The following is a 22,610-nucleotide window of genomic DNA, read 5'->3' on the forward strand; positions in this document are numbered from 1 at the left end:
CCCCCGCCGCTCCCATCAGCCCCCGCGGCGGGCGCGGTCTTCCCGTCGTGCGGCGCGCGGCCGGAAGCGGAAGTGAGTGCGCTGGTAATCATGGTGCCGCTGGGGTGGGGAAGGAGGTACCGCCGTTGCCGGGAGCTCGGTGAGCGCGGCCGGAGCGGGACGGGGCGGCCCCTGGGGGCTGTGCGCGGGGTTGGGGCGGGCCCTGGCGGCGGGTGGCAGCGGTGCCGGGTGGACCGAGGCGTCGCCGAGCTCGGGGCTGGGAAGAAAGGCCCACTTCGGCCCGTAGGGTGCGGGCTGCGGCCCGGTGCCGACGCCCCGGGTGCTGCGGGGGCATTTTAGCTCCGGGAGGAGTTGTGCGGAGAACGGTGGCGTGACCGCGCCTGGAACGGGGCTCGAGCGGGCCGGCCCCGCCTGACTCTGCCTGCCCGTCCCTCTGTTGCAGATGGGTTGTTACGGTCCCGCTTCAGGATACCGCAGTGAGCGGCGGTGAGCCATGGGGGAGAACAGCCCCGAAGGCAACGTTATCTACTACGAAGTGGACGATGACGAATTAACCCAAGATGACAATATGATGAGGTTTGCTGATAAAAACGGGCTGGTTTCTTCATCGTCTGGGACGGTCTATGACAGGACAACGGTTCTCATAGAGCAAGACAGCGTGCTGGAAGACGATGAGGATGAAGGACAATGTGGTGATCACTTGCCTTTTTTACCAGAGGGTCATGAAGAAGGATTTCATTTAATCGCAGATCATGAAGGAATGTCCCAGGGTTATGTGCAACATATTATTTCTCCTGATCAGATTCACCTAACGATAAATCCTGGTTCAACTCCTATGCCAAGAAACATTGAAGGCGCAACACTCACTTTGCAGTCTGAATGCCCAGAAACCAAGCTTAAAGAAGTAAGTAGTCAAATATATTTTTAATTTTGTGCTTTGAAAAATATGATTACTGAAGGTGCATGCCAGGAGGCAGGCAGTAGCTTCACCTGTTTTAAAATGTCACTGTGTAGCTAGTTTGTATGAGTGACTCCATCAGGTCCACTGTTATTGTTAGCAATAGTAGTGTTTTGTGCAGGGAGGAATAACTGTTCTCTAGTCCTTTGGTGCATCAACAGCTGTGAATATCTCCAGTTTTTAATCATATATCTTGTTTTCTTGTGAAGCATCCAGGAAGTGTTTTTTGACACCTGCTCACAAGCTAGAGGAGAACATGGCAACAAAAGCACGTTTACAGTAGTACTAGTTCTGCCATTTTGTTATTTGGTTAATTATTTTCTGAGCTCAACTGAAAAGAGCACGAGCTCTGTTCTTCTGTGATGAACTGTGTGTCCTGAGAAAAGTGCATCTCAATTATGGGTTACAATCTACCTTCTCAGAATTAACTAAAATAGGAACCTTGAGATGTCAAACTTAAAATTCCTTTTTAGCTTTATTTTGTCACTCATGGGGAAACTGAGAAGAAAGCAGGAGAAATCTCAGAGTACCATCTGCTGTCTTAAAAGCTTAAGTTAGCTTACATGTTCAAATGGAGGCTACTTCTAATTCTGTTTCCCTAATGAATTCTTCCTGCATGCAAAGTGGTGATGGCTTGTAGGGTTCTTACTTCTTAGGAGCAAGGCACAGTGGCTTGAAATGCTGACATGTTTCTAACAACTTTGACCTACTTTCTTGGTCCTGCTGAGTTAAATTCCTGCTGGTGCCTTAGCAAGTATCAGTGGCAGTCGTATCAGCTGCTTGTGTAACTGATATTCAGTGTGAGTGAGAATTGCAGAAATGAGCCCCTGCTTAGGAAGGAAGCTAGGTTTGAATGCTCTGAATAATTTAAATTAGCAGGCAACCTCGATTATTGCTTGCTTAGCAGCGAGGATACAGGGCTGTAGGAGGTCAGCTTTGCAATTGGTTGTGAAACTTCTGGACCAAGGTTTGTTTAATAGACCCATCCAGAGGACTGTGTTTGCTCAATTATTATTCATATTAGCAGCAGCTGCTGAAATGTTTAATTTTGGTTTGTCAGTTAAGCCTGTGTTTTCTTTTAGTAGAACAATCAGCTTGCAGCCTACAGGGTGTGAGAACAGTGTGTGCTAGTTACACTGGTGTTGATGGCCTTACACATGCAGTTAAACTGATTTATTTCTCTATGCTGACTTTTAGAAAAACACTTGCAAGACCTAGAAATGCCTGATTCAGTTCTTTGTCTGAATTTATTTTCCATCTCTTGGCTTAATTTTCGAGGTGGGAGGGGAAGAATTGTGCTATAATTTGTGTGCAGTGAAGTTGAGTGGTAAGCAAACAGGACTCTTCCTTTGTTCAGTGATTTCAGATGCTTGGTAAGGTTTTAGGAAGGAGAAAAAGAAACTTGGGTCAGTTCTCAGTGCTAGCAGTCCAATCCTTTGGTGTCTGCAAAACATCTGAGGAGGTCCTAATAATGAAGATGAATGTTTTAAAGTCTCATTTTCAAGTCAATTTTAGGCATTTGTGAAGGAAAGCTTTCTGCTCCTTGAAGTCCCTTTAACTTCCTTGTGTTGTAATAAACTTCTCTCACTATAATTGCCTGCGTGAGAATAAATGTAATTATAGTCTTCTATTTCACTTCCATTGATTTAATCAGTGGTGGTAGAAAAAATATAAACCTAAGGGGAAAATCTTAAACTAAAGACAACTTAAAGGCAAACTGAGCAATTGAAGCAGCCTTTGGCTCAGCTTTTGTGAGTCATGTTGATGATTGGACAGTTAGCTCTTACTTCTGAGGCAAATGGTTAATGAAGACTTCTAGCTTCCCTCAGGTGCTTGGAGAGCATATTATCTTCTGCAGAAAACCGATGTGATACGGCCACAGCCTTTGTCTTTTAAGCAGCTTGTTTCTGTATGCCTTGTATCCAACCATCTGTGGCTCTTCCTGTAGCTGCTGTGTTTCTTCTGCTGCTGCTTTGCTTGCACTGCCCATCTTTCATAGTCAGAATCTACATCATTTTGTGTACAGTATATGTAATATACATACACTAAATTATAGTATGTGTAAGAGTGTCTAGTCTTCGAAGCAAACAGGAGGAAAACCACAAGGCCTTCAAACTGAATGTGTCACTGCCATCTTCCTTTAAATATGTACGTGGCTGCTAGGGACCAAACCATTACTGTATAATAAATACTCTCCTTTTCCTCTCTCCTCCTAGGCCTAAATGTAACCACATAGGAAGCTTGTTAGACCCCTCACCTCATAGTTTCTGGGTAGCTCATGTCTGTGTCAAATCCCTTTGGAGAACACACTGTAATGCAGCATGTAGAAGGTTAATTACCAAGCTGCCTTAAATTTCTAAAGGATAAGAATTGACTTCCATACTGATATAAATTGTACTGAATCTGATGATCTCTAGTGGAGATAACATGCACGTTTTCTTTTAATAAAATGTGCTTTCTGACCTTGTGTCTGTATTTTACCAGACTGTGCTTTTCCTTATGTTTTAGCAGGTTCAACACACAACGAAATTTATTAATTAACTTTGTAACTGTATTGTAATGCCTGTATATATATTGATAACTATTAGTGTGATGTATATGTTCCAGATCCCCTCCTCGTGTCACTGTATTGCATCAGTAGGAGCTTATATCAGCACAGATCAGGGAATCCCACGTTATTGTGTTCTCAGCCCCCAAGCTGTGGTAATAAAGAGCAGTGAGTTTCAACTTTAATGATGGATGTATACTTCGAGTAGCAAGAGAAGAATGATTTTTGAGGCCTGTGGATGTGACATGCTGGCTGTCTATAGGTCCATCTACCTCTACTGGTACCGAACCACAACTCAGTGGTTGGTTTGTTTGCTTTAAATTTTCTTTCTGAAGACAGTTGAAGTGTTTTCTAAGCAACGTTACTGTGAGATTGGTGTTTAGTGCCTTGGTAAAGAGGAGCATCACTGACCATAACTCGCTAGATCATCTTTCTGCCTAGTGGTTAGGGCACTAAATCTGTGAGTTTCTGCTCCTCTGTCGTTGACTTTGCATCACCTTTTTAGAGTTCAAAATTAACATCTTCTGGAGGGCTGATTCTGCTTCTTGCCTGTCAAACATCACACTCTCCCGGGCTGTATAATTACTTTTAGATGTTAAGGATTCTCAACGGCAACAGTCAAATGAAAGCCATCAGTCTGATAATTAACGTTGGAAGGAGATTATTCAAGTGTATCAGGTGGCTTACTCCTTTTACTTCACAAGAGAGAATGAGATTTAATTAAGTGTTATGACTTGCACGCTGGAAGTTTCCTGACGCAGTCTCTTTCTGTGTGTTACAGAAGGTGGGAAGGCTATCAAATCTAGTTCATGTGGAGCTGCTTCCTGGTGATGTAGATGGCTGTGAAATCTGTGGCACCTACAATACGAAGCACCCAGTTTGATTCAGTGTGCTTCAGGCATGTACTGTTTGAGCACAGGGGAGGAATACAGCACAGCAAAGGCTGCTTTTGAGATGAAATTAACTAACAAATGGTCTGATGGCTACACTGTAGGAGACTTTACAAATTGTAGGTTCCTTCAGGGTGTTAATTCAGCACATGGGCCAGTGCTTTTGAGGGTCAGCTTGTGAAAGTACATCCTTCCTTGTCTTCCTCCTCTGTGAATAGCTCTGCTATGAGCAATGGAGGTGATCCAGATGGGAATAGTAGGTTGGTTTGATATGATCTTGGATATCTTTCCCAACTTTTGATTTCTAGCTAGATATTTATATATTTTTCCCCTTTTTTCCTTTTCAGTTAGATTTCCTATTCTGTAAGATCATCCTGCTTTGCAGTGTGTGCCACTCTTCACGTGGTACAGCAGATCTATTAAGATCTCTGATCATTAAACTGTTTTTTTTTCTCTTTCCCTTTGAAGTCAGAATCCATCCCATTGTCTCTGATGTCAAACTGGAATTCTACCCTGTCTGGATTCCAGGAATGATTAAAAATGATCCATGCAACCTTTTTATCTCATAGGTTAAGAGATACCAGTGCACTTTTGAGGGCTGTCCACGAACCTATAGCACTGCTGGAAACCTTCGCACTCACCAGAAGACACATCGTGGGGAATACACTTTTGTCTGCAATCAAGAAGGCTGTGGCAAAGCCTTTCTTACCTCTTACAGCCTCAAAATCCATGTTCGAGTGCACACTAAGGAAAAGCCGTTTGAATGTGACGTGCAGGGCTGTGAAAAGGCATTCAATACACTGTACAGGTAGGAATTCTCTATGTATTTCTCTTGGAGAAATGTGGGGAATTGATACCAGGATGGTACAGATGTCCAGGATGCCAGAACTCATCATTATGTAATCAGCTTATTTATATTACAATAGTTTTGAAGATGGTGCACAAACATGAGGGTTTCTCAGATTTCTATGAGCACATCAGAAGTGATATCAATTACAGACATTAAGCATTTGATCCTGTCCTGTGTGTTGGAATGGGTGGCTTGCTTCTCTTGGAGGGAGGCTGGCTTGTATGACAAACCATAAGAGGGGTTTGTTTTTAACTCGTTTTAGGTTGAAAGCACATCAGAGACTTCACACAGGGAAAACATTTAACTGTGAATCAGAAGGCTGCAGTAAATACTTCACAACACACAGTGACCTGAGGAAGCACATTCGAACACACACAGGAGAAAAGCCATTTCGGTGAGTAACTGGATGGCAATTTTTACTTCTCTGGAACTTCTGTAATGGATTACCTGTGCCAGCAGACAACTATTACTGTCATTTATGGAAACTGGTTAATTTAATTAAAAGGAAGGAGGCCATCATTTGAGCATCTTTGTTCCAGAACTTTCTCAGATGTCTGTAAAAGTGGATAAAATAGCTCTTAAAATGACCAGAATCATCAAGCTAGAATAGTCTTTTTTAGACAGAAGCATATCCCAAGATGAGCATGTTGGTGAAATGTGTTGCTGCTTCTCTGTTGGGATGCAGTGTTTATTCCACAGAGGCCCACCAAAACCCCAAATGATGAATTTTCAAGTCACAGTCAGAATCCTGCCTGCATTGCAGTTGGGAGATCAGTATCAGGCCTGCCCTTTGGAGTCCTGTGACTACTGCAGAGCGTTGTACCACATGTGTGAAAGAATCCTGGTGCTAACTCTTCCCTGTTGCTTCGATCAGGTGTGAACATGATGGCTGTGGAAAGGCTTTTGCTGCAAGCCACCACCTCAAAACACATGTTAGGACACATACTGGTGAGTCCTGGTTGTTTTTTTTTTTTTTGCTTTGAGTCTGTTTAGTTTGGATTAACACAGACTCCTCATATGTGTTTATACTTGCATATAAAATAACCTAGCAAGGACATTTAATTAGATGTTTTATCTATCAGGCAAGGTAATCATATGGTTTTTTACACTCAGATGTAGTTCATAAAAACAGAAAGATTCTCCCTTGGCAGCCCTGGCACAATTGCTTTTATTCCTTAAGTTACACAATACATTCAGGATTGCTAAACACAGCCTATTTAAATGGGTATAACTCAGTGAATCTGCTGTAAGTTGTGTATTTCCTAAATATCTCTAGGAACAAATCTTACAACCTGTGTCACACAAGCTGGTAATGTGTGAAGGTAGGTGGGCAGTCAGAAATTCAGCTCGTATTTCAGATGAGACCAAAGAAACTTAGAACCACAGAGAAAAGTCACCTCCATTGATGCCTCACAGGCCTCGAATTTTGTCAGCATGTTTTGCAGATGTGTCAGTAATGATGCGTGCGAGTTAAGTACTGTGTTCATGTGTCATTTCACTTGATAAAATGGAAGCTTTTGTTTGCAAGGCTCTTTCCAAGAATGTTGAGTGTGTGGAGTGGCACTATAATGACTCAGATCTATTCACACAAGTTGCAGCATGCCAGGTAGTAATTACTTACTGTTTTCCAGAGTATCATTAAGACTGTTTGTAAGATGGGACCCAGCCTTTTGAGCTGGGTCATTGTGATGGCAGGTTAAGGAACTGTTTGTTCAGTTAGCTGTTACTGCTGCTGGCTTGGCTGTAAGTAGCAATTTGTATAGAAAGAAAGGTACTTCATTTTCTTACCAATGTGTGCACTAGTGCAGAAAGACTTCGAAGTGCCTGACCTATGTTAAGCTTTTGCTTTTTATACTAACTGGAGTTGTGTTCTGGAGAAAAACATGCTTATACGTATAAAATACTATTACTATCCTATGTACTTTAAAAATGTCTCTCATAAGTTTGTTTGTCATGTGTGCTTTGTGCTGCTTGTAGGGGAGAAACCCTTCTTCTGTCCCAGTAATGGCTGCGAGAAGACTTTCAGTACACAGTATAGTCTCAAGAGTCACATGAAGGGCCATGAGAAAGGACATACCTACAATGCACTTCCCAATAACAATGTGTCTGAGGTTAGTAGCTCTTCCTGATGCTTCTGTGTTAGCTGGAGCTAAACCATACTTTGGGGAAGAAATTATTTGGTGTGTTACAGATTTAAAGGCTTAGCATTTAAGGCTGTGATTTTCAGAGGGAATTGTAAGCACTTGGTGTCCGTCCCCCATAATGACACCTGTAGTGGCCTCTCTTGTTTCAGTTTCAGTTTTTAAATTACTCCTGTTCAGGTTTGAATTGTAGGGTTTATTCTAAGAGACTGTGTTTATAGGGTGCTGATAATAATGAGTGGGGTCAGTGTCACTGAAACTTTGAACGTGGCATTTGGTTATCAAGTTTAAGTTAGGAAAACTTGCCTGAATTTGCTTGTTTGTTTTAATCACATTAAAGTCATCACTTGAGTGACTTGCTTTGTCAAGTACTGGCACAAATCTATAGGCAATCCCATATGTGGTAGTGCTGATCCCTGTGAACTCTTTATGTTTCAATCAGCACTATGCAAGTATGTGTTTGAAGTAAAACAAAGGCTAACTTTTGTTTGGCTTTTTTTAATGAATTTTTGTTTCCTACAGGCTGCTTTGCTCATGCTCATTTAAAATTCTACATTGCTTAATTTTTTTGGAAGGCAACCTGAGTGAAATGTTAAGAATCCTTGACAGATACTAAAAACCTTTGGTTTAGTAATATTGTTCCTTTTGGTTTGAGGCTTCGGTCAGATATGGGTGGAAACAAAACAAACCAATAACACTTTGATGTAGACAAAATGGTCCTGCTTATGCTGTATGGACTCTTAAACGTAGTCTAAAACATTTCTGTCACTTTTAAAAACACCTAACAGAATTTCTTTTCTTTACAGGATACGAGCCACTCACTTTGTCTGAGTGACTTAAGCCTCATATCGACAGATTCAGAATTGCGGGAGAACTCTAATCTAGTGAGTTACTGTCTCTGAATTGCTTCATTTTGAGTTTGGGCCTTTCTTTTTTCCCCTCCTATCAATGTGCTTGACCTGCTGACTGGAATATGGTAGATGAGATGCATGTAACTGGTTGCTTCTGTTGCACTTGGTCCAACCTGCAGCGTGCTCCCCTTTAAGCTTTGGTTTTGCTAGTAGGAGAGATGTACTCTGCCCCAGAATAAGTGCTAGAGCTTTTGTTTCCTATACACACTACTGAGTCTGTCAGTCTAACATATTATTGTGTCCTTTTGGAACAATATGTGTGATTTGGACTCTGGGTGAGGTTGCATTGGCATGTATGAATGTGGTCAGTGCTGTTGTTCTTTTAATGGTTAGGGTTTTTTCCTCGAGGAAAACAAACAAACAGAAAAAAATTCTAGCATTATTTTTCAGTATGAAAACAAAATTGGATTGATGGGAAGGAATAAGGTTGGAGTGAAGAGTATGTGCAAATTCCATATTGCATTAGTACCCGATGTGTGTCAGAGGTGCAGCTATGATAAGCTCTCAGCTTAATCTCAGGATTAGAGCAGGCTGAGCAGTGAATGAAGGAGGTAAGCAGTGTATATGCTATCCAGCATGTTTTGTGTGCTTGGGTGGGGAGTTTTGTATATGTCCAAACAAGCACGGTGAGTTCACCTCTCAAAGGCTTCAGGCAGGAATACAGAGAAGCAAATATTCAGGAAAGCTGTTGGATTTGTACAGCTGTATAAGGTCTTCATTAAACCTGTTACTGGGAGAAACTTTATTTGGGGCAGAACTAGTGTTACATATTTGAACTTTTAAGGTATTTTCCCCAGCCTTTCCAGTTTAGTTTTGGGGTTAGGTATTATTTGGATCACTAATATAGAATAATCTGTTGTGTGATACACTCACTTAATTAGGTTATCAAATATTTGCTTTCAGCTGTCCTTTAAATAGATCACATCTTTTTCAAATACATCAACGAATAAAACTGTAAGTGCTTGGAGGGCCTGTTCAGGAAGTAATTGCACTTTATTGGCTCTTTTAACTCAGAGCTGATATAAGTGACTCAAATAAATATATTTAAATGACTCCAAAGTCTAGCAGCAGAATAACCAAGTGAAAGAGAATGATTTTCTTCTAAAATACGTAGTGATTAAATCAAACTGTTTTTAAAAGCTCAGCATATGATTTTATCATAATAATGTTCTTTTCTTATTGGTAACTGTAGACTGAGGTTAAATTTTACATGGGAGACAATTATATACTGATAAGGCTGTGTCCTTTTGTGTGCTTCAATAGGGAAACAGCATGGAGGTTTTTTAATATATTTTATTACTTCAGTAATTTGAGTGACAGTAGTTCATAGTCCAGGTTATTATCTAAGCAAGCTGTTTTGTTTCTGCTCCAGAAAAGGTTTTGCAGACTGAGCAAATCAGTGTCTTATTCTGTTTCTAGCAGACTTATAAGAAGTATAGTTTAAACAAAGTACTGATACAGAAGAATATATTTGCTTTTAAAAGGACTTGCTTGTTTTTGTAGGGATTTGCTCATCTCTTTGGTCAATTTGATTGTGGACAATAAAAACTAAGTATCCTTTTATGCTTTATGAATGTGTGTGACGTATGTTCTATTTCCTGAAGTTGGCTGGTTATAATTGGACAGTGGTTTCTGTTGATACACTGCCTGTCTGGGATTTGTGCTGTCTATGGAGACCTGAGATATAACATCTTCCTCTTTTCTTCTTATTTACCAGACACACGGACAAGATCTTAGCACAATCTCACCAGCAAGCATCTTTGAGTCTATGTTTCAGAGCACAGATCACACCACAAATCAGGAAGACTCTAAGCAGACAGGTACAGATTGTATCTGCCATATTTTGAGGCAGTTCTTGGACAGTTTTCCCTCTCTGCATGCATATGCTTGGTTCAGCAACTCAAACTGAAGTCTGCTGCCCTACATAAGTTTAAGTAGCAAACAGACAACTTCACCTTCCACGCTGAAGAGCTTTGGTGTTGAAATGCCCTTCACAGATGGTGAAACACTTGTGCAGTGGCAGAGGAACGGGCTGTGTACTTACAGCATGCTCTTGTTCAGTGCCAATATTGATGCTCTTGGATGTCTCATATAAATATCATCTTTGAACTTTCTCTCTTGATGTAGCTACACGAGTGTGCTGATGGAAAAGGCTTTTGAGAGAGCTGATGGTCAGCTCGTGTAGTATTCAGTGCTACCAGCTTCCTGAATTTGGACCTACTTTTAGGTTCCACTGCCTAGTACTACATGTTCTTGAAAGCTAGTCTGAAGACATGAAAAATGCTAGTGCTTTACTTAGCAGAAATCCATTAGCTAGCTTGTAAGTGTATTGAAAGAGTTGTTTATTCAGGCCTGATGGGAGCTGACGTGTGTATACTTTTTCTTTGTTTCTTTTGGCAGCTGCCTTGATTGAAGCTTTTAATGGTCATGCAGACTCAGTCACTGCTGTTCCGCCTTCTGCAGGAGATTCAGCATCGTTGTCACTTCCACTTGTACTGCAGCTTGGCATCTCTGAGCCTTCACATTCAGCACTACAAGCCTCAGCAGCACCTGCTGCTCCCTCCTCCATAGGAACCAGCTCACAGCAAGCTGCATTTGGAAATCCTGCAACTGTTTTACAATCCCCAGAAGTGCCTGTTCCTCACAGCACACAGTTTGCAGCCAGTCACCAAGACTTCCTGCAGCACGCTCAGACACCACCACAGCCCATTGTACAAGGACTTTCAGTGGTTGCTGGGGCATCTGCCCCAACAGCATCAAGTGCCACTGAGCCCCTGCCAGCTGTAGTTCAGACTGTGCCTGTTGGTGCAAACTCTGTTCTGACTAGTAATCCGACCATAACAATTACTCCTTCTCAGAGCACTGCTATTCTACAGTCCAGCATCGTCATGGGAGAGCAAAACTTGCAGTGGATATTAAATGGTGCCACTGGTTCTCCACAGAGCCAAGAACAAATGGTTAGTATATTGAGCATAGCTTTGAAACAGCTTCCACTGTCCCTGTTCCTCCCAGAGTGAATGAATGGCTGCGAGTAATGTGAGCAAGCATGGCAGCTTTTTAACAATTCATTAGTTCAGTTGTTGAAAACCACAAGCTGTGTTGACAGGCATGGAGTTCAGAGGGAGCTGAGTCACCATCTTCAGGACTACTGAAATAATATGCTTAATTTTGGAATAGTCAGAGCGTAGCCCAGAACCAAATAAAATGTTAATTAGTTAATTTAATGTTTTCCTATGTATTCTCTTTGGAAAGTGTGCATATCTGCTTCTTTTGCATGCAGATACTTAGAGTTTGAACAACAGAAATTTGTTTGGAATCAACTCACGCTTTTTCTTATTCTTTCTTTTTTTTTTCCTTAAAGCCACAAGTTCCAAAAGTAGTAGAAAAGGTCTTTTTTACCACTGCATTACCAGTAGCTGGCAACACAGGTAAGCATGTTTGATTCCAAACCTTCTTTTCTCTCTCTGCGTACTTGCAGTAGTGTTAGCTTGACCAGGATGTGTGGTGATTTAATTGCTTCCACAAGCAGTCTCCCTATCAGAAAGGTGACATACTGCTCTGTGTAAGAGTTTAGACCAGACTTCTGAGGTCTGGGTTCAACCTGCACAGGTTGCTCATGGACAGACTGTAACTGTCTATTTTTTAGTTGCCTTTTGCTGAGGATATTCATTGTGCTTTCAAAAAAATAATACGTAACTTCTGCTTTAAGGTATCTAACAAAGATGATCTGTCTCTCCTGTGGTGAAATTGTGCTGTTTAGTTACGTGTGTTTTAACTTCGTTTCACCTTCAGGAAACCCTGTTCAGCAGATTGGTCTCAGTGTTCCTGTCATTATTATAAAGCAGGAGGAGGCCTGCCAGTGTCAGTGTGCCTGCCGAGACTCTGCCAAGGACAAAGTCACCGTTAAGAAGGAAAGTTCCTCACCTGAACCGAAAGCTTCGGAGCAGCCTCCCCCGCTGCAGCCTCAGACCTTTCCTTCCTCTTCCCCTTCTCCCTCACGTGGGCAGAGCAGTCAGATAGTTAACCCTTCAGACTTACAGACTGAAACATTAAGTGCCATGGATGTATCGGACTTTCTGTCCCTCCAAAGCCCTGAAACCCCATCTAATATAATTCCAATCGAAGCACTACTGCAGGGTGAGGAAGAAATTGGTCTGAATAGCAGCTTCTCTAAATGAAGATGTTTTGGATTTTCTTTTGCACCTGGAGGGTAAAAACCCTCCCCTTAGAAGCAGAAACCGAAGGATCGATTCTTTTTCCTTCCTCTTTGGAAGTTTTGTGGCTTATTTCTGCTTCACAGATGTCATCTTAGTCACGTCCCAGGTACATCCATCTTTAAGAAATCTATCTAAAAAATAGAAAAGGCAAAAAAAAAAAAAAGCTAAGTTATATATGAACTGTTTTGGCTGCACTGTCTGTCACTTTTTGCTTGTCATATGTGAACACGGAAGTTGAGGTTACTCGTGTGCAAAAAGATTTTAAAAAGAAAAAGGGGGGGGTTAGTTTGTCTCCAATTGCACATCACTTACATTTGGGTTTAAGGTACTGGCATCGAGTGAGTCTTTGTTACAACTCCTTGGGTCTATGATTTTTCTTTTGTCTCTTCTGTCTGATACTAACCATGCACTATAAGGGGAGCCCAGGGCAGGAACTTGCTGTAGCAGAAAATGGTTTCATTGTAGTAGAAGGTGATTTTTATGCGATGTTATTGGAATGCAACTGTCACATCACTGAGCTGGGAGTTGCTGCCTGGGTTTGCATTGTACTGTGGCTGTTACTGAACCCTGCAGAAGCGTTTGGGGAGCTTATCAGAGGAGAGCACAAGTACCTTGTGCTCCTAATAGACTGGCTCATTTAATTCAACTAGGACTTAAAACGTGGTGGCAGATGTATGGAAACACTATGGGAGCCTCTGCTCAGACTCAAGTGTCTGTTTGCATGTCTTTGAAGGATGCAGTGAGTTCCAGGTGTAGTCTGATTGGTGCCTGCTGCTCTTTTGATTCATCTGGCTCTGTTCAGAAACAGTCATCCTCTTAAAGGAGCCCTCCAACTGTTTGATCAGGAGCACGGTGCCTTTGCTGGTTGCTCTCATCTTTTTTTTTTCAAGAACTCTAGGAAGATTTTCAGAATGATCTGATGCAACTTCAGTTTGGGTTCAGTGAGTTTAACCTTCAGCTGCCCAGAAATGCTTCCTCTTTTCTGTTAAGCTGTATAGTTCCTGCCTGAATCTGCCTCCAACCTAATGCAATGCCAGCTTTTTGTGCACGGGGCTATTTCTCGACTAAAAGATGTTACACGACGTAGTAGTTTTTCATATCAAACTGAAAGTCTATATTCTAACCTACTCAGGGTAAATAAAACACAAACCCCCCTTCCACCAAAAAGCCTGTAATGTTGCAATAAATGCAGTCTCATTCTAAATGGTTTATTTATGCTGCATTATTTTAAAAGATGTAATTTTATAGTATTTTATCCATCTTTCTGGCTTTGGCTGTCAGCCCTTTTGTGTTAAAGAATATTAAATAGTCTTTATTCAGTTTACAGTGTTGTCATTAGTGAGATACAAAGATAACGACTATAAGCCAATTAATGTGGACTGTCTCTGCGCACTAAATTTAGGGATGCAATCTCCTAGTGGATAGAGATCTTTCACTCTTCTTTGCTCCTGTCTGATCATAGCTGCTCTCTGCACCTGTGGGGGGAGTGATGTGAATGCAGCCAGACCTCCCTGAGGTAGCTGATGATTTGATGGGTTTTTTTAACTCTCTTGTGACATTCTCTGTGCAGCCTTACCACACCACTGTCAGTCTTAGCTGAGACGGTGGCTTAAGCTATCTCACTGTCTTGCAAATGCACTGCCGTGGCACAGCTGGAGATGGGCAGAAGGGAACTGGCTTTTCACCTCTCTGACAACTTGCTTCCAGTTGTTAAATGCAGAAGGGTAAAACAAGGGTTGTCCATTAAGGTGAGTGTGAGGGAGGAGAGGCTGTGCAAAGTGCTGTGTCTCTCTGCTAGGGCAGAACACTCTTTGCTGATTGCAGTGATGAGTTCAGAGGCATCACCTGATCTGGCAGCATGCTGCTGATGTTTCCTGCCTGGGAGTGCTGGCTCTTGTTGCAGTGCTATGCAGTCTATCACAATGGGGATGTGGGTCCTGCAGCAATAAGGTTTGCATCCATGAAATGTGGATTAACAAAGCATCTGACGTTTTGTTCTTATAATGGCAATCCCTTGAGGACAGCGTGGTGGTGTGGCCCCCTTTGTATTTCTTTTCCCTACAGTATCGTTTTGTGATGCAGTCTGGTTGTGTGGCAGCAAAGAACTGCCTCAGGTCTGCGTGAGTGGAACTGTCCACCCATGAGTGAGTTTCCTTGGCATTGTGTGGCAGTGGTGCTCGAGGGTGTGTGGATGTACCTGTGTGTGTGCATGTGAGAGTTTGCTAATGCAGGAGCACATAGATTCCCCTGGAGTCGTAGGGCTTTCTCTGATGGGGACAAGATGTGCCCTGAAATGTGACAGCTGAGGGGTTTAGCAACCTCTTCTGAGCCTTTCCTTCCTTCCGGGGAAGCATTTTTCCTTGCATGTCTGGCTACTTGTGACTTAATTCACATAAAACATGCTTGTGATTAGGCCAGGTAGAAACTCCTTTGTGGTAGAAATGAGTGAAAAAAATCTGCCAAAGGCTTTGAAATCAGAAGTTAATTTGTAGGTGTGGTGATTGGCAGCAGCAAGGGGCTGCATACATCCTTCCTGAGTGGAGATTAGAGGTTAACCCCTCTGCTGCTTTCTCTTCACAGCTACTGTTTCATATTGGTGTGTTAGGAAAAGCAATGCGTTCCAGGTTTATATTGACTTCTAGGTGCATTGGGTTTGTGGTTTTTCTCTTTATATGTGTGTCAGTCAGGTGTGTTGATTTAGGTGAAACTAATTAGGGCTTGTAATGAGGGAAGAAGAGTGTGATTATGAATGCATGGGCTGTGAGCTGTGCATCCCAGCCGTTGCGTTGTACACTGCTTGCTTTATTCTTTAATTGTGGGCCTCTTTTCCACGCGGATATGTTTCACAGTGAACATTTATATTGTCCCTGGTGCTGTGTGATCGAACATTGCTGCTGGGTGGTTGTGAACACACTTGGAAGGGGGGAGGTGTGTGAACAGCTGGCAGGAGAGGGCAGTCGATCACAGCAAAGCCCTGTGATTCTTTGGTGCCAGGGAGCTTATCATAGGATTGTTTGAGTTTGAGGGAACTCTTAAAGGCCATCTAGTCCAATCCCCTTGCAACAAACAGGGGCATCTCCAGCTCCATCAGGTGCTCAGAGCCCGGTCCAGCCTGACCTTGAATGTCTCCAGGGATGGGACATCCCCCACCTCTCTGGGCAATCTGTGCCAGTGCCTCAGCACCCTTATTGTAAGGGACTTCTTTCTTATAGTCCCCTTTGAATACTGACAGGCTGATGTCAGGGCTCCCAGGAGCCTTCTCTCCTCCAGACACAGCCCTGACTCTCAGTCTGTCCTTGCAGGGTGCTGTTCCATCCCTCCAATCATTTTTTGCGGCCCTTCTCTGTATGTGCTCCAACAGATCTGTGTCTTTCCTTGTACTGAGGGCTCCACATCTGGACGCAGCACTCCAGGTGAGGTGTAAGCAGAGCAGAGGGGCGGGATCACCTCCCTTGCCCCGCTGGCCGTGCTGCATTGCATGCAGCCCGGGTACAGTTGGCTCTCTGGGCTGTGAGGGCACAGTGCTGGCTCGTATCCTTGACCCCACTGTCAGTGGCACTGATGGAGGTGTTAAAGAACATCAGTCCCAGTACTGACCCCTGAGGGATACCACTTATTGCCCTGGTATTTAGCATATTCATAACATTTTAATTAAAAAGAGTGGAGCTTCTGCCACTGTAGATCTGGTTAGATGTAGGATTCCCAGAAAGGGAAAAAGTGTTCTGGTGTGCTGGAACCTCAGAGCAGTGTGCCCTCCCTCTGCAAAATCTGTGTCTCATGAATTCCTTGAATTATCATCAGTCAGAGAGCACAACTGCTCCAGGTCATTCTGTGTTAAAGGATATGCTGTTTTGTGGCTTGTGGGGATTTATTTGGTGTGTACATTTTCTGTATGGGTGCAGAAGCTTAAATATGTAGAATGGGTCTGGTTACCAACGTCAGAGGCTTTAGTGGCCGAGCAGTGACACAAGCAAGCAGACTTAGTTGAAGGCTGTGGAAGTTGCTTTTCATGCTTCTAGTTGGTAGAGGAATGGAAAATCAGCACTGTTGAAATGCTGGTACTGAATTACATAGAACAAAGTACGAATTGGGCACTTCTGTAATGCTGACTGTGTCCAGAAAGACTAGTTTGCAGAACCTCATACTGGTATCTAAAATGCACTTTAGGTTATTTTATCTTTAACCCAATTGCTGCAATTTCTTTTGTATATACTTTCACAAAGTTTATTTTCGCTCTGAGTAAAAGTTAACAGGGGTGTGCAAAGATGAGCACTTAACTCGGTGCAATACTTGTAGCTAAAGATCATTGTCCCACGCGGTCGGTCTGTCTGTGTCTGTCTAATTGAATATATATAGTAAGTACTAGCTCAGTGACATACTGCCCTACCCTGTCTATACCCAAGAGAAATTATGCATCATTAGCAAATGTCTGATCTATGCAAATATTTCACTGAGAGCACTGTGCTTTAGCAGGCCTTTTCTCTCACGCTTTCTGCTGAGCTGCTTGTCACTTCTCTTGGAAATGAGTACCTTCTTCCAGCTGTGGTCCTGGCATTGTCCCTTCTCCTCCCTCCTTGTGTCCCAGGAGCGTGAACAGAAGTGACAAGCTGCTCCAAAACAGGCATGTTGCACCTTGAAATCTTGCCTTCACCAGATCATCTTGATGTCATGTTATCTGCCTTACTGCTCGGAGGATGGCACTTCTGTGGTCATCCGAGATATTGTGTTTGCAACTGCAGCAACATTGTCCAACTGTTTACAGTACTCTTCCTGCAACAGCTGTAATTAAGACACAGAGAATGAGCTAAGGATTGGCGTGCTGGTTGGGGAACTTCTGGGGGAGGGGAGGGTGGGGAATTAGTTGGGGTATAACTGATCTTGAGGTTGACTGGGGAATGAAGAGCTGTTCCTGATGGGTGGGGGTTGGAAGCGCAGGTGGCAACTGGAGCCAGGGGCAACCAGGGCTGTGCTGCAGCTTGGTGCCATGCTCCTCACGCTGCTGGCTTGTTTGTGACCTTGAGCACGTCGCTCAGCCCCTCTGGTCCTCAGTTTTCCTCCCCGTTAAACGAGCCTGTTGAAACTCGGCTTCGTCAAACGTGTTGAGATCGGAGTGAAAAGTCCTTTGCATCAGTGATCTGAGCTAGGTGGGCAGAAATGTGAGAGCCAATTTGGACTGTAAGGCAAAAACAACAACAAAAGAAAAGCATGTCTTTAATATAAACCCCGCAAATTTCTGGTGGCATAGTTTTTAATTGGTATACTATTTTCTCCTTAACATATTTTGGAAACAGTGTCAAGTTTTTATAAATGTTACCTGTAGCTGATCCTCATGGACAGGGCTGAACTTTTAAACTTTTTTGCGTCTTGTCTTGATATATATCATATGTTCTAGGAGTTGGATTCTGTGTCTGCACTGAGAAATGCAAATTAAACTGGATATTTATGTAGTAGTGTACATAGTCTAAGTGTGTGTGTTCTTGGAACTAGTTTAAAAAATCCCACACCATGCTTTTGGTGGTGTGCAAGCTGGCCAAAATTTGGTTCATTATGCAGTGTACACTTTCTCAAATAAATGCAGTTTCTACTTTTTTCTTACAAGAGATTTTTTTCATATGATCTTTTTCAGCAAAATCAAGGGTATGTTTCTGCAGTACCGTAGTTACAGTAGCTGGTATTTCTTGCTGTGTTGCTTTGTGTCTGTCCTTCCACTTGCTTCTAGAACCAGAGCTGTGTCTGACCCTTGTTGTGGAGCCAGGTAGTCGCTGTGTTTCACACCAGCTAGCATCAGCGAGGCAGGCAGGGATGTGCAAACCTCAGGCCTGGTTAGTTACCCACGTCAGCTTCAGCACTGACATCTGCCTAGCTGCCAAACTGGGATGTGCAGGAGAACGAAGGCCGTCTGGTTACTGCTTTTGTTTCGTTTGCCACACACGGGGAGCTGGGCAATGGTCTTGGAGATGACAAAAGAACCCCAGTTTTTCAAGAATGTGTTTATGGTATGAAAGGAATTTATTTAACTATGAAACACGGGAACAAATGTGCTTACATTGAGCAATGTGAAGATGTTAGTTACAGGTACAGTACTTCCAAAGGAAGAGCCATCTCCAAAACCCATTTAAAAAAAAAAAAGAGTAAATATGAATTTGTATTTTTTGAAGAATGTAAAATGTGAAATAATGGTGTTTGCTTAATTGCTCATTTTGTATGAAGTTAATATTGTACTTTGAAATATCTACAAAGAAGTGGAAATTAACTTTTTTTGGAATTGAAAGCAATATTAATACTAATGGAATCCTAATTAAATGCTTATTTAAACACTGTGTTCCCATAGTCGTTACTCAGGGCACCGATGCGTCACGCGGGAGAGAAGCACCTTCCACCACACGAAAGGAAACGCTTTCTGGGTTAAGATCAGTTTATTTTTCGCCGTTCTGCTTTTTCGTGCACCCCACGTCCCTCCTCCACAGCCTCCACCATTACAATGGCAGCCGGAAGTGCAGCGCAGCCCCCCCCCCCCCCCCTTCTTCCCCCTCCCCTCCTCCGGCGGCCGGAAGCGGAAGTGCCTCTCGCATGCTGAGGGCTCTGGCGGGGCTGGTGCGGTTCGCCGAGCCGGGCCCGGGCCCGGGCCGTGCCCGCAGTCCCCGTTTGCTGCCGCTGCCTGGCGGCGCGGCCCGGCCGGAGCCGCGAGGTGTGGGGAAGGGACGCGGTGGGGGCTTATGAGCGGCGGGAGGCCGGGCTTGGGTGAGATGGGAGGCGGGAGGCCCCCCGGGCGGGAGGCTTTAAGCGCGGAGGCCGCCGGTGAGAGCCCCGCGCGGGTTCGGTTGAGGTTCCGGGCTGAGCCGGCGGTGTCCGCAGGCTGGAGGGAGGCGGTGGCAGCCGCCGTCGGTGCCCTGCAGGAGGGCGGGTTGGTGGCCGTGCCTACGGACACGGTGTACGGCGTGGCCTGCCTGGCCCAGGACTCCCGCGCCGTTCGGAGCATCTACAGCCTGAAGGGGCGGAACGGGACGAAGCCGCTGGCCATCTGCCTCGGGGACGTGGAGCACATCTACAGGTGAGCTTCTTCGGGGCTTGTGTCCCTCAGCTGGGCTCTCACCAGCTTGCAGGGCCAATAGGGAAGGGCTTGTGAAGCTGGCTGCCCCTTAGACCTCAGCTCTCTTGCTCTGTAGGTACTGCCACGTGAATGTGCCAGATGAGCTGCTGCAGGACCTGCTCCCCGGACCCGTGACCCTGGTCTTAAAGCGATCAGAAGAGCTAAATAAAGACTTGAACCCTTTTACTTCGGTGGGTCTTTGCTATGGGATGCATCTCAGTGTTTATGATGGATGTTATGCTGTTGTGATGGTTCTGCTGTCGTAGCTTTAATTCCAATTTGCAATTAGCATGCTTAGTAGTGATTATTTCTCTTACTGCTGCTGCAGCAGGTGTTGGCGTATTAATTCTTTGAAGTGTCAGCTTTCAGTCAAAGGCCTTAGGCAGAGCAAGATGAAAAAGGTCTGTGGTTACTGCATGTAAAATGTGCTTTCTTTTTCCTCGTAGCTGGTTGGTGTTCGCATTCCAAACCACCTATTTATTAGGGAGCTGGCACGAGCTTGCCCTGGACCATTGGCTTTAACAAGTGCTAACGTCAGCAGTCAGGCGAGCACGCTGACAGTTTCGGTAAGGCTGTTTTTGCTACTAAGTGAGATTTTTGTGGCAGGTTGTCAGAGCCCCAGGTGCTCGCAGTTGGAAGCCAGCGTTAGCAGTAAAACAAGGATTTCTCTGCTGCCGTTTTCTTATTTATTTAAATGTCAGTCTGTAGTTAAAACAGCCTGCGTATCTGTGTAGCTGTCTGCGATCTTCACCTTAAAAAGCATCAAAGGTGGAGCTTAGAAGTAATATTTGCATGCTTATGCTTGCTTTTGAAGTGGGTGCCAAATCTGAAAGAGAGGAAATTGCTGTAGGAGGGCTGGCTGTGCCATGAGACTACTGCTATCTGTACAGCTCCTTGCAGCGTGAGAGCTGGCTCGAGGAGATGTCTTTTTGCTAAGCTTTAGACTCTGTCGGTGGTATAGTTGAGCACAGTACCAAAAGGGACACTTTTTTGTGCCCAATGTCCTGTTAGCTTTTGTGTGTGCACTCTTAAATAAACAGTGCTGCTGCCGTGCAGTTTTGAAGCTCAGCTTTCCTGTAGGTGTAAGGTAAATCTCTTCTCAGATGTCAAACTGGGATGTGTTTGTGGCAGAGAAAAGAGTGGCAGTAAAGAGACTGCCTCCCTGACAACAGACTGTCAAACAGAATCTGCTGAAACGTGGTCACAAACCATCTTCAGGTTTTTAGCCAGATCTCTTATTTCTCTAGGAATTCCAAGACCTTTGGCCTCAGTTGTCCTTAGTTGTCGATGGGGGCCCAGTAGGGGATGTCCAGAGCCCAGAATGTCGTTTGGGGTCAACTGTGGTTGACTTATCTGTGTCAGGGAGATTCAGCATCATTCGTCCTGGCTGGTGAGTGCTCTTTGCTATACATTCATAACTGTAGCTTTTTGTTTACTGAAATGAAGCTTTCAAGGTATGGTGGGTTGTGTTTTACTTGTTTCCTGGTAGTGGTTAAACCTTCAGTTTAATGTCATTTAGCTAAATTATGAGCTTACTCAGAAATCTTGAAGGAACCCCTCTGGGTACTGAGCCCAGGAGACCCCTTTCTAGAAGCTTCTACACTTAACACCCTTGTTCCTGCAGTTCATGTTCTCCTTAATTCACAATAACTGTTTTCTTTCACAGAAAATGCAATTTAATCTTTGGAAAAACGTTTTTTTCTGACAGTTGTGTTTCACCCCTCAGTGCACTGACATCTACGGTTGAGATCCTGAGGCAGAAGTATGGCTTGATCCCAGAATCACCTTAGGACTTTGGACTGAGGCTGGTAAAGGTGGACACTATGTGCCTGTGCATTCAGCAGACAGTGTTAATGGCCTTGTTTAATGAGGTTGATGATTTGTGTCAGGTCAGTAAACAAAGGTAACGAGAGTAACAGTTGATGGGTCCCTCTTAATTAGTGTTACATCTACTGAAGCCTGGGAAACTATTTATGTTAAACTCTTTATGCTGCTGTACGATTTCCATTTACCTGACTGTTTTAGAAATGTGATTTAAAATAAAATAATTTGAGTATGAGACTGTTTTGAGGATGGCATGATGTCACTGATCCTCCCTGCCCATAAAACCTGTTCCCTGTGTCTGTTTATTGCATCACTTACAGCACTCGGGTGCTCAGTTAGAATGAGTATGGAGTTGTGGTGAATAGACCTGTTTCACATCCCGAGATGCTGCTTCACATTTTATTGATACAAGTATAAGCTAATTTATGACTAATTTAGGAGGGTCCAAGCATGTGAATGCTGAGCCACCGCCTGAAGTGGTGATTGAGCACCTGGTGGGGAAGCAGAGCCAACCCAGGGGAGCTCAGGTGCAAGCAGTGCAATGCACCTGAGTGATTGGAAGGGATGGAGGCAGGATCCACCCCTTCCCAGACCTCATTTAAGGGTTGGCAGTGGAGGTAGGGGCATCTGGCTGGAGGTCCCTGTGTACGTGAGGCCTTCTGAAGGTAAGCAGCTTCTTTTATTTCTCTGCCCACAGCTGTTGCCTTTGAGCATGCCCTTACCTTGCTGCTGTGCTCGCATCGTGTGATGAGAGAGAAAGCTACTGTGAGCTGAACCTTCAAAAAACAAATGGTATTTTCAGCAATGTTTTTATTGCGAGTGGTTTTGTGTATTTTTTTTCCCCCTTGTTTCTAAAGGGAATAAAGCAACTTCAGGTTTAAATTTTCAAAACTTGGAGCACTAAACAGCCCATAAAGGAGCTTTTTAGTATAGATGGTTGCATTTCCTTGGTTTCCAGTATGTAGAGTAGTAGTGAATAGCTACTAGCATTCCAGCTCTGATTACCTTCAGTTATTTGGCTACAGTGAGCCATAGTTATGATACCTAGCACAGAACTTCTTGGTATAGAAGAGCTTGGATAAACTAGAGGGTATGTAACTGAGTTTTAGTTTCACCTACAGTAGACAATTGAGAGGAACATTTATTTCTTTTTTGCAGCAAACTGGTGAGGAGATGCTTTG

At 43.7% G+C, this 22,610-nt stretch overlaps 2 protein-coding genes across 2 annotated transcripts; both read left to right on the forward strand.

The window, feature by feature from the left end:
• The first annotated feature begins 447 nt into the window (after positions 1-447).
• MTF1 (metal regulatory transcription factor 1) lies at positions 448-12,789 on the forward strand. The gene is made up of 10 exons (XM_065744511.1): positions 448-904; positions 4,966-5,204; positions 5,509-5,640; positions 6,121-6,194; positions 7,224-7,357; positions 8,194-8,271; positions 10,016-10,118; positions 10,699-11,255; positions 11,660-11,726; positions 12,091-12,789. Exons 1-10 carry the CDS (start codon positions 494-496, stop codon positions 12,474-12,476), a joined length of 2,181 nt encoding a protein of 726 aa, XP_065600583.1. The 5' UTR covers positions 448-493; the 3' UTR covers positions 12,477-12,789.
• A 6,442-nt stretch (positions 12,790-19,231) lies between these two features.
• On the forward strand, positions 19,232-21,703 carry YRDC (yrdC N6-threonylcarbamoyltransferase domain containing). The gene is made up of 5 exons (XM_065744771.1): positions 19,232-19,566; positions 19,682-19,796; positions 20,052-20,171; positions 20,853-20,995; positions 21,332-21,703. Exons 1-5 carry the CDS (start codon positions 19,232-19,234, stop codon positions 21,393-21,395), a joined length of 777 nt encoding a protein of 258 aa, XP_065600843.1. The 3' UTR covers positions 21,396-21,703.
• Positions 21,704-22,610: the final 907 nt, after the last annotated feature.

The sequence above is a fragment of the Cyrtonyx montezumae genome, unplaced genomic scaffold, assembly GCF_038088225.1.
Source record: "Cyrtonyx montezumae isolate F1298 unplaced genomic scaffold, pur_monq_1.0 scaffold_31, whole genome shotgun sequence".
Lineage (NCBI taxonomy): Eukaryota > Metazoa > Chordata > Aves > Galliformes > Odontophoridae > Cyrtonyx > Cyrtonyx montezumae.

Coding starts and splice junctions, on each gene's coding strand:
- MTF1 (XM_065744511.1), top strand. CDS start 494: ATGGGGGAGAACAGCCCCGAAGGCAACGTTATCTACTACGAAGTGGAC. Junction 8,272..10,015: donor TGCGGGAGAACTCTAATCTA/GTGAGTTACTGT, acceptor CTTATTTACCAG/ACACACGGACAAGATCTTAG. Junction 10,119..10,698: donor GGAAGACTCTAAGCAGACAG/GTACAGATTGTA, acceptor TTCTTTTGGCAG/CTGCCTTGATTGAAGCTTTT.
- YRDC (XM_065744771.1), top strand. CDS start 19,232: ATGAGCGGCGGGAGGCCGGGCTTGGGTGAGATGGGAGGCGGGAGGCCC. Junction 19,797..20,051: donor ACTTGAACCCTTTTACTTCG/GTGGGTCTTTGC, acceptor TTTTCCTCGTAG/CTGGTTGGTGTTCGCATTCC. Junction 20,996..21,331: donor AGCATCATTCGTCCTGGCTG/GTGAGTGCTCTT, acceptor TTCACCCCTCAG/TGCACTGACATCTACGGTTG.